The 12,019-nt window shown below is 38.7% G+C and overlaps 1 protein-coding gene across 2 annotated transcripts in view; it reads right to left on the bottom strand.

The window, feature by feature from the left end:
- The window catches only part of AKAP12 (A-kinase anchoring protein 12), a 49,348-nt gene that overhangs the window by 35,513 nt on the left and 1,816 nt on the right, over nt 1-12,019 (bottom strand). The window contains exon 1 of one of the 2 annotated variants that reach the window (XM_019526933.1): nt 1,528-1,777. The exons of the other annotated variant lie outside the window; for it this stretch is intronic. Coding sequence (XP_019382478.1) covers nt 1,528-1,552 — 25 coding nt within the window. The 5' untranslated portion in view covers nt 1,553-1,777. Of the gene's footprint in view, nt 1-1,527; nt 1,778-12,019 lie in introns of those variants that run through there. 2 annotated transcript variants of the gene reach the window in all.

Raw genomic sequence — 12,019 nt, forward strand, 5'->3', positions numbered from 1 at the left:
AGTAACAAGATTTTGTTTTGCTCATACCCTGCTAAACTTCTCACAACCACTTTAATTTTCACAGAAAGATTGGCACAAACCACTCCGTGAAGAAGTACCGTGACTAAAAAGTTCCCTTGGTTTCAAATAGTATTATTTTCTATGAAAATTTACCAGTCTACAGCAGCATTTTCCGCAGTTTAGATTCACCTATAAATTCTCACAAATTGTTTTGAAGTGAATGGATGCAACATCAACTCCAGTCCACCTACCAAAGTTTGGGGATCTGATCCACAGAATTTTCCTGTAGAATGTTAATATATATGTAATTTTAAAAAAATATATAAATTTAAACAGTTCTGGAATAATTGCTCCTTCTCTTACACACTATTAATTAAGATAATTCAAAATGTCAACAGTTAGTGGTGCAGTTCTTATTACAAAAATTGGATAATATATTTTTAATAAAAAAAAGAGAAGCGGAGTAGTGATCATCCAGATAGTAAGATCTAACCTACAACATTTTAGGAATTTTCCTTTTTAGAAGTCTTTATACAGTACCTAACTGCACGACTGAGAGATATATGCTAGACTGAATGAAAATGCAAAGTCTGAATGTGCATCTTCTGGGTAACAAAATGCCTGACAGAATGTATCAAATCAAAAGATCTCTTTCAAAACACAGCAGTCTAGATAGTGTATGGGAAACATCTAATACAACATTTATGAAAAATCTTACTGTAAAAAAGACATTACAAGCTGTTTTGTAAGAAACAGTGAAGAACTGGATGAAGTAATTAGCTAAACATAAATGGAAAACCCCGAAACTAAAGGTGAAATGTACTGAGAAATTAATGTAGCTGTGTCTAGTAAGATTACTTTTGAATACAAATGTTGTGCTGCCATTTCAAATTAGCTACTATTAACTGCTTGATGCACTAACATTTTGTAATTCTGTGTAAATTATATCTCCTCCCTTATACCCATTTCAATTCCAGTTAACTAAGTTTAGTTGAAAGGAAAATGATTATTACATTACCTCTTGGTTCTTTTGCTGTATAGATGACCCAAGGCGGACATTACTTGTTTTATTTTGCATTTACTTGTTCCCAACATTCTGATATTCTGGCTACAATAAAATACCATTATCTTCCTCAAAAACTATAACCCTCAACTTGTAGCAAATCCTGTATCAAGTTTCAGACTGAAAGTGACAAGACATCTTTAATACATAGTTTGGCTTCACCAAGCACTTTTTAGGGGAGTTTTTATTTATTTTTTTTATGTACAGTACTCCCATACAATTTTTAAGTACAACAATGTTGGAAAAATTTAAACTTGTTTTAAGTTTTAAACAGAACAATGCTTGAAAATTAAAGCCCTCCTATTCACACAATAGTCTGCCACACCCTATTGGACTAGCCATCTCCGTTTAAGTCATGAAAGTTCTGCTGCATAAAATCCCGAGTGCCACAAATAAAGGTGTTAATACAGACAAAATGAATTTGAGTAATTTTAGCGTATTTTAGCAATACCACATTTTCCTACCTGTGATAGTTATGGTCCCCAGCATTTTAAAATAATTCTGATGACAAAAAAACTCCGTTCTTTTGATGCTCCCTTATGTCTGTATTGGGAAATCTCAGGGTAATCAAGAGTGGAAAGCAGAACAGCCTCTGGTGCTAACCCAGCCACAATGAATCTTTCTCTGTCTGATGAGAAAACCAGACTGAAGTCGTGTTTCAGCAATCCCTCTGACTTGGCAGATAGTCCTTTGTGGCCATTCCCTTCTCAGCTGTTCGCCTTAGAGTAACCGGGTAGGCAGATCATGTGGTTCATTTTATGGGAGAGAACCCCTCCCCTTGCCCACTCCAGCCCCTATTGTTGGCTAACAGACCTCATGCAGAGACCTTGAAATTGTTTAACTAAAGACTGCTGAAATGCAACTTAACTATTGCAGTCCCATTATTTTCCTGTTTGAAATGACATCATCTATACTCTAAATTGCCCCCTTTAAATGTTTATTACAGAGAACATTTAAGAGAGGGGAGGAAAGAGAGGGGAAGGAATTCTAGTATAGGCATATCCAATTTCTCAGCAGAAAACAGGTATTTAAAACATTTTGAACTTGTTTTTTAACTACACAAAAAAGGATTTTTAAAAAAGCCATGTATTAAATTAAATCTGTCAGAGCTTTATAAACACTAGTAATGCAAACTTTTGTTGTCCTATTATTTAGATTGTTTTCTGGCCTGTTGAAAACTAGGGAGAATACTTTTTACTTGGAGTTCTCTTCAAGAAATTACCTATAGAAGTTACTGTCAAGTGGACTGGGAGCCTCCCAAATCTGAATTCTGGGATCTATATGGGCCTTGATAATACATGAGAAATGAGGCCCATCCCTGTTAGGAGTCCACAGTACCCCTCCCATGCACTTTCCCCTCCTGCCCCCAGCCACAGATATGACCCTGGTATCTTCAATTCCCAGAACACTTTGAGGGACCCTCAGCTGGCCATCTCAACTTCTGAGGATACTCAGAATGGCCTGGAACCATATCTCACAACTAAAGGCCCAAATATGGAACTCAAGGCATGCAAAAGATCCAAAACACAAAGGAGTGCTGGTTGTCAGTAACAGATACTCAAGGAGGAACCTTAAATTGCTGGTAGGATTTATTACTTCCTGCAATCCTAGCTGAATGATTCTTTATTTGTAATTCTAAATGATTTCCAGCATGAAAGACACTGGGAACACCACATCTGCATGGAATGTAGACAGATTTAGGGCTAAAATGAGTTATATCTCTTGAAATGAGAAACATTTTAGAGGTATGCCAGGGCCTACCTCCATCCTCTTTTTTCCACATTTGCCCCAGGCCATATAGAAGAAATCCTCTGCATTGTCCAGAGGGGTAGGCATGAATGATGACAACAAGCATTTCAATTAAGCTTTTTACTTAAGAAACTATCCCTTCAATAGTTGGTCATATGGCTGGTATTTAAGACAGTGCCATTCACAGCAACAATTTTCAGGAAATAAAAATCACACCCATTAATCCTCCACTTAAAAGCAATTATCTGGAAAACATTAAATTATGCTTATTCTTTCTACAGATTGCATTTTTTCCCCTTCTATGATATTAGTATCCATTTAAAAGTTTGTCTAAAGAGCCATAGTTCTTACCATGTAGGGAGGATGGTTCTGAAATGTGGAGCCAACATTCAATATTAAGCCATATGAAATGGACAACTGCTATACTTGGAGCAAAATATGGATTAATACTTCCTTGTTTATCAAGGAGCCAAGTAATTCTCAGGAACTTTGTATTCTTTGCAATCTGACTGGTTATCAAAGGCATGCAAAGGTATTTACTGAATTTGCTGACAGTCATTGCGAGGCAGTAGGAAGAGGCAGATTAAGGATGACAGAATATGGCAAGCCTAGACCACATGCTACTATACTAGAAATTATACAAAAGAATAAGTTAGCATTTACTTTTAAAAAGTCTAATTTGTTGCTATGCTGTCAGGCCACAAAAAAGAGCAAAACAACTTAACAGATCTAATGTTAAGTTGCTCCATTACTCAGTTAAGAGATAGTCTAACTTTGATCTAGTCTCCCCAAAGCAATCAGGCCAGGCTGCAGAGTTTTCCAATTAGTTTCTGTGTCTGGTTCACAATGATAAGGGCTCTATCAATCAAGATTTAAAAAACCCCATAGGATCGAGGATAAAACTCAAGGATCACCATACAATACAGATGACTCCCTATCATGTTAATTGAATAGATTTGTGGTAACTCATTGCCTTTGGAAGATGTCAAAAGGATAAATACAAAGAGGTACACAGAATCTTTCTTGTGTGCCATCTTTAAAAACCTTTTTAATACGTAAAAATTTAAGTAGAACAGATGAAAAAAATGTTACTTAAAATTTGTCTTCAAACAAACCATAAAGGAAGTATTACATACTTTTTATTTGTGGCTCTGTTGTTTCAGCAGAAATATATGAAGACAGTCATTTTAGATTAAGGCCTGGTTTTCACACAGTTTTTACACTGTTGATTAGAGGTGGGTCTGGTACTATGTTACTGATACAATTACTCTAGTACTGTGTATACTAACACAAAAATAAGCATAATTTTGCTAGTATAACTCATCCAAATTAGGGTACCATATTTCTTATCTGTAACACTTTTACTAATTTAAATTGTACAAATTTTTGTATGTAGACAAAGACTCCTTAAGTTAAAAAAATCTAAAAAATTGACTTAAGGCACCCAATAAAACTGTTTATGCAGACTTGCACCAAAATAATGAAAGTTTTGAATTGAAATCAACTAAGGATTTGCCTACATGACTTATTGCTTTCAGTGATTTAAGCTGTCTCAAGTGGGTGTGTGCATCTAGACAAGAGCTTAATGGGTATGCTTCAGTCCTGAATTTATGCCACATTGCTCTGACTTTCAGTTCTGGTCTTTTCCTCTATGGTAACATGCTTATGACATTTTTACTCTGCTAAAATCTCTCAGCACTGAAAGAAAGTGATACCTGCATGTATGGATGAAGGCTCAAATCCTCCTTTACCTCTGAGAAACTGAAGTGACCCTTAGACTGCTTAGTCAATAAATGTAATAATATTCTCTCTCATGCAATGGCAAAAAATGTGGAGGGTCTTAGATTCTCTCTCAGGAACCTCCCTCAAGACTAATACGTTTAGATGTTCCCTTAACAACCAAATTTTGGTGCATGCTCAGAAGTGATCCAATATGTCTATCCGGCACCCAACTCCACTAAGTACATAAAATTGTCCCATCGCTCTCAAATCTGAGTGGCAAAAGACCATATACATCAATTGTTTGACACTGAGATTTAGGGGTAGCATGAGGACAGTGATGCACACTTTTTGCCTCAAAGTTGGAGACCTGAGTTACAAATGCAACTCACCCTGAGAGGGTTGGAACTGCTCTCTCTCACTTTGCAGTACACTGCCTTAATCAGAAGACCAGGGCATCAGCATGGAGGAAAGCACATCCTCCATTCCTCCTATTGAAACTGGGCCACTAGGCAGTAATGTGAGGGTAAGAGAGGCAGACAGGAGAGGCACTGACCTTGGAAGAAGGAAGCCTTGAGTTCTAGTCACTTCTTTCTCCCATGCTACTTATCCATTTTATGCAATGACTATGTAATGCAAAATGAACAAACAGACCAGAGAAAAAGCAAGAGGGAATGTGATTCTGTAGCCTACTAGTTAGGATTCTTGACTAAAAAGGTTTCCAAGTCTCTGGTCCCAGAATTGTTTTTACAGTTCGCATTAGTAGTCATTGGATAAAATGGATAATAAGCACTGTGAGGAAGGGCCAGAACCCAGGACTCCCTCCAGCCTGGAGACAGAGTTTGATTACCAGAAAGGGTTGAGATTTCACTGGCTGATAGGAAAACAGGGTTAGCAGAGGAGCAGGGATGGCCCCATATCTACTTCTGTTAGCCCTGCATACCAGAGGAGACATTACACAGACACTGTGACTCTGAGAGATTTGCAAAGGTTTTTCATTTTCATTCCTTTGTTCTCCCCTGCATGCCTTTACACAGGAAGGCAGTATACAGGCCTCAGCTTTCAAGAGAAAATCAGCATGCTGCTAGCCTTCCTTACCCCATTCACCTCTGCAATCTACAAGCTCTTCTAAAAGACCATTAGAGAGGATGGTTGGCTCTCTGCCAAATTATGCTTGTAGGAAACTTAAAGTATGGTTTTAGGTTTATATGATAAATTCTACTGATTATTCTTGACCAAAAGAACGTAACTTCTACTCAAATTTTATCACTTCCAAATATGATAATAAACAGCATGAGAACAAAAACTGCTGGAAAAAAACAGATAGGCTATAGCACCAGATCATTAAATACTTTGCATAATTTTTCCTTTGCTTTTTAAAAAAAAGAACAAATGATGTTATTATTTCTAGGAATGCAGGATATGGAATGCAAAGGAAGCCTTCTGTAAAGGGTGGTTGTAGTCCACAGCTGTGTCTACTAGAAGATATTGTACACTGGGATTGCTTGCAGGTTGTTTCCATATACCAAAACCTGATGTTTAACTTGCTTCTTATGAAATATTTAGAGTAATCTTTCTCCCAGTCTGGCAGAGGTGCCAAAGAAAATAGCTAATGAAACAAAGTACTAATGTTAAACAACTGTCACTGTGCTTCATGATTTTTTTTTAATGTGGCATTAATTGTAAATTTGTCATGGCTGAATCTGTGTGTAATACTGCAAGATCAGGCTAAACCTTTGCTTAAAAGTTAAACCTTTTGGTTTTTCTAATCGTGATACTAGTCTTCCCAGCTCAACCAGCATTTGGAGCCCTCTTTACTCAGAAGTAGAACATACTTAAATTTGGGTGCCATTTTATTCTAATCTATCAGTCTGTAATTTCCCATCATCATTCATTTTTAGAATTGTCACTTAACCCCCATTCACAAGCTACACAAAAAAGCATTTTAACAGAAGCCCCGCATCTATAACAGTTAACAGTTTTTTAAGCACTGTCTGCAAATATCTTTCAATGAAAAAACCTTCAATGATCACTTTAAGAAAACAGGGGAAATAAAGGGAAAGAAGGCCATTATCATAGGCAGACCACTGACATTTTTAGCACATTATTAACTGTGACAAACAGAACTAAATATCATTAGTTAAAATGTAACACCAGAGGATTTTTAGACAAGGCTCAGTATAGTAAATGCAGCCCTAAGCAGATGCAACTCAACACCACTAGGGTATGCACACGTAAAAGAATCAGCTGCTGTCTGCAAAGAATCACATGTATTAGAGAAAGGATATTTAGCAGTGGAGAAATAATCTGATCGTGCTTAATGATTCCAAAATTGTATGCAAGGTAAAAGCCATTATATTTGTGCCTTTTAAGTGCTGAGCACTTCCTATGAGCTAAGCAATTAAATTAATAATAGAGTCAGAATGAAAAAAAATGTGCTTAATTTCCTAAACAAAACATATTTCTGGGAGGATGGATCCAGAGAAACTTGGCCTGACGATAATTTGGGGCTGCTTCTTCTTCTTTCATATGGCATCAGATATAAACTTCTAAATCTATGAGCTACTGGCTGGTGTTATTGCTCAATGTACAGATTCCATCTGCCCTGTCTGGGCATTTGTAAAGATTGCAGTTTTGATTAAGTGCTATGCTGTGTGTTGGACACCATATTCACACAGTGTGCTGTCCAAGATGTTCATCTGGTGAAGTGTTGTTTTGAAGCATCAGTATCCAGGTCTCAGTCTGTTCAGCTTGACCCATGCTTGTCTGTCAAGGTTGTTGGTATAAAATGCTGTAGGTCTGACCTTTCCCAGCAGTTGGCCCACTCTGTTGCTGCTCAAGGGTTTGGTTCACCATTGCCAGTCTCTTCCAGGAGCTTGTGAGCTTCATGTACAAACAGTTTATGACTTTAATCCTCTTAATCCTCCACCTGTTTGGGTCTTCAGTTAACAATTAATAGAGCAGGTGATTTTCATCATCATTTGCCTCTATTGAATGTAATGATATTACGATCTGTCATCTTAGATCACTTGGTCTAATGCCCCAGGGTACAGTACATCTGTAAGCTGTGCAGCCTGTTATGAGTCTCAACACACTGTTAAGTACAGTGTCAACCTTTTTAGTGTGACACCTTCTGGACCATGCAGGAGCAAAATATTCTGCTGGGGCATATTCCAGTGCAAGTGTGATGTTTATAGGTGAGGGAATGGTCTAATGTGATTCCTCAGTAAGTTGGGGTATGCTCACAGGGAAGCATGTGCTTGCCTACTCTTATACTCAGTGTGCTCATGGCTTGATGATTGTCCAGGTGGAAGAGTGAAGATACCAATTTACTAATGCCCAACTTTAAACACCACTTGTGGAGACAGTTAGCAATGAATCCCATATCTTTTCCAATTCTGTCACGTCTATTCCTTGGGCTACTATGGTGACATCATCAGTATATATGTGTCACTTAGATACTGTATGTGGGAAGTCTGAAGCGTATCTTTAGTAGGCAACCATCGACCCTCTCGATCATGGTGTACATGTACCTGATGAATCCATTTACGGCTGACAAGCTGAATTAGAGAGTGACACAGCTTGTTACAAGTTTCAGAGATCCATATGTTGTATGAGCTGGAGTCCAAGTTTACAGCATGCTGCTTTCTTCTTTCTTGCTTTGTTTCCAGCCTCTGGATCAAAGCCGCTTCATGTTGAGCTGTACCCAATGCCAGATCTTACACAGGCATCTCATTTGCAGGTATATACACTGAAAAGTACTAATGCTAGTGCTGACCCACTGGAGACTCCATTCTTCATAGTTTGTACTCTGCTTTTTTCTCCTTGGCTGGTAGTGAGTTGGAATGATCTGTTGGAGATCATGATCATGATGAAAGCGCTTAGCTTGCAGTCAGGTATCATAGACTGAATTTTATATTTGATGCCATACAATGTTATAGGTGGCTGTGAGGTCAATAAGACCGCACCTGTTTTCTGCCTCATTTCAAATCCATTTTCTATGTCAGATATAAGTAATGTAACTTGGTTAGTGGTACGCTGCTTTTTTTCCAAAAGCTAGCTTGTTCACTTCATGAGTTTGTATGTAACACAGAGTAGTAAGATGGGTTAGTAGCTCTTTGGATCCTCTGTTGTTTTACTGGGTTTCAGGATAGCAATGATACCAGTTTTTCTCCAGATTTTTGGAAGTCTGTTATTTCTAGACATTTATACATTAATTTCTGAAGCCATCTATTCATTGTGGTTCCAAGCTTGGTAACAAATTCTGAGAATATCTTATCTGGTCCAGCAGCCTTGATAGCTTTAATAGTTGTGTCAAACTCACTATCAGAGATGAGGGTGGTTAAATTAAGGGAGCAGTTAAGATTAATTTGGGCATAGGGTGACTTAAGTGGTTCATGAGTCAGATGCCTGCTCATTTCTGTGTTGCTTGCTTGTGTTACTACATTTGCTGTTGCTTATGTTAGACAAAAGACTGGTCCATGTGCTAAGGAACAATTATGACATAAAATAGGCCACGTTAATTTTTTTAAGGGAAAATGCCTCATGCTTGTGGGTCAGAAAAGAAACAGGATTTTGTTTCACAATATTCTGTCTGCCTAACAAACTATACAAGTATAGGTCAGGAAGGCTATCCTTAGGGATCTGTTGGAGATGCAGACACATGGTAGTAACTAGTCCTTACCAAGGATCCAAGTTTTCCATTTGCCATGGAAAAATGCAGATTTTCTCCTTTAATGGAGAAAAACACTCTTGTCTTTTTGGTTTATTACATCCCATTTTAAGTTAGACTATGCCGTGTGTGGTCTCACTATGTTTTACTAGGCTGTATCTTACATAAGGCAAATATTTTTGTTTGTTCTGTCATGTGCTTGAGGTTGCAAAGTGCTGTGTTCAATATATGCTCCCTTCAGAGAAAGAACTATTCTTGTTCAAGTGTTTATGAATTCAATTCCACTACCTTTTTCCCCACCCCACCACTCTAAAGTTTGGCAGCAGCTGCCCTCCCACCCTATTAAGGGGAGGGGACAGAAGTCTGGTAGGCACCCCCAATCCCAGGCTGGAATCCCGTGTGAGCCAGGGAGAGGATTTAAACCATCACCCTCCAGTGTGCTACCCTCACCCTCCATGTTGCCTGGTCATCCCCCTCCTCCAGAGGAGGGAGGAGGTAAGAGCCTTGGAGGGCTTTTGTCTTCCCTTCCCTTTGGCAGTGGCTGGCAGGCATACTTCTAGTGCCCCCAAGCTTCTGGCTTGAGCCACTGCAGGCATGTGGCTTCATTTTCTGAATCAAAAGTGAATGTCTGGTCATTTGCTAATTGGCTCAATCTGTGCAATTTAAACTAATCTGCAAAGACCAAATCAATTCAGCCTTGGGCTTTTTGACTGTCTGTGCTATGAGACCGAGGTCACAGCACATCCAAAGCTCTGACAGGAGCTGCAGTGACATGTCAGTGAGCTCTGAGAGATCACTGGCATTCAGAATCACAGGGAAGGGCTGTAGCCATACCCCCTTTCACCAGCATGGCACATCTATAATGCATTTTCTTCCCTGTGCATGTGCCACACAATGGAAGGGGATGATTGATCCTGAATCTGCTCATGGTCTTCACAGTGTGTGACAAGCTAATCTTACAAGACATTAAGAGTGATATGAAAAGCAATTGACTAGCAATGATATATATGAAACAAAAGGGATCTGTTAAATCCATGAAGCAGAAAATGGAAGCCAAACATTCCCCAGAGGATTTTATTCTCCCAGGTGACTGTCACCTTCTATACTCTATTGGTCTTACACATATGGTTTCTAAGGAGGAAGGGTTTCCCTACTTTCTTCTGAAGCATTGGAAACTGGTCCCAGCTAAAAGTGAGAGTTTGCCTACAGTGCAATGGTGCTTCTAATGGCATACAGGCAGATTGTCTGCTGTTGGTCAAAATAGTCTGAGAGACATAAACCAACTAGCAAGCCATGAAAACATATCCACAACCAGCTCATACAAAATGACAGTCATGATATTAGCCTTCATCTTTTGAGGTCTCCTTATACTACAGATGTCTCAGTATAAAAGTAGCAATAGCATCCAAACAGTATCCAAAAAAAAGCAAAGAGGTAGATTTTTTAAGACCCTTGGCATACTTCAGATAGCCGTCATCTTAATGGAAAATACAATCCCTAAGATTGACATGCCAACCACGCTGAACAAAAAAACTGCTAATTAAATTAGATTTGGAAAGAAACCATCTTCATATAAGTGAGTATCTAATCTATACATCCTTAAAGGGCAACAGTTTTCTTACTAGTGTCAAAGTCACTGCCAACAAGGATTTGTGTTCATGTGTGAACATGAGGTCACTCAAAATGGCAATCAAATGAAGGCCTTTTTTGTTTGGTATTTATTTTAAAGGTCAAGCTGAGTCTGGGTGAGAGAAATATTAGCTAAGCACAAGAAGGATGGTGCTAGCAATAAGCTGAGCTTGTAAAAAGTGCTACTGACTGAAGTCTGAAGAAACAGCATTCTTTAACCAGTTCAGACTCTTTTTGAACCAGATAACCATGCAGCTGTCAGTGATTTTTTTTAGATAGACTCAGACAACAGATAATAATAGAGCAATGGTTATCCACCTTTCTTGAGTCACCCCGCAATAGACTTGAGTCACCTCTCACACACGGCCAGCTCTTAGTTTTTACTCTTTCTTTGAGTGCAGAAAAATAGTAGAGAAATTCTTATGTTGCAAAGAACCAGAAAGAGCACAACAGGTCAGAATGTTAACACTGGACTCCTATAGGAAAACTCTGGGTTTATCTTGTGAATCATGTTTACAAACCTAACACTAATAACATTGCACAGCATCCCTGAAATGATTCCAAGGTAGCACCCTGGTTGAAAATCACTGTAATAGAGAAATCAGGCTGTTATCCCATCACTAAAAGGAATATACATGGCACTGTGTATACTATCCCACAAATCCTTTCCTCGGTGACTGCAATACCTTTGGGAAGATGTCTTCCAAGACACACACAAGTACACTGTAGATATACTGAAATCATGACACTACAGTTTACAATCTACAGTAACCAGGTGTACAGCAAGAAGTGCCCCAGGACAAGGTGGGATAAAGTATCTTAGCTGAAAGAAAAAACACTGTTTTTATTATTTGCAGCATGGACGATAAATATATCTACAGTCAAAAATAGATATGAGACTCTTCCCCTAAATTTGAAAAGGTTTCTTAGAAAATGACACTAGTGAGTAAGTATGTAAGGAGCAGATATAGCCAGGAAGTACAAACTTTAAGTTTCAGGAGATGCAAACTGACCATACTTCTTCCACATGTATGCTGCTTCCACATGGGTGCTGCTGATAAACTAAAAATGCCACAGTGCCAGTTACCTGAGGCACAGGTTTCTGGCCAGATGTAGGGAGAGACGGTGGCGGAAGCTGCATCCGGAGCAGGGGTGGGGGTGGCTGCATGGGGGCTGGGGGAGGGTGG

Source organism: Gavialis gangeticus, unplaced genomic scaffold (assembly GCF_001723915.1).
Source record: "Gavialis gangeticus isolate Ggan-Ray unplaced genomic scaffold, GavGan_comp1, whole genome shotgun sequence".
Classification (NCBI taxonomy): Eukaryota; Metazoa; Chordata; order Crocodylia; family Gavialidae; genus Gavialis; species Gavialis gangeticus.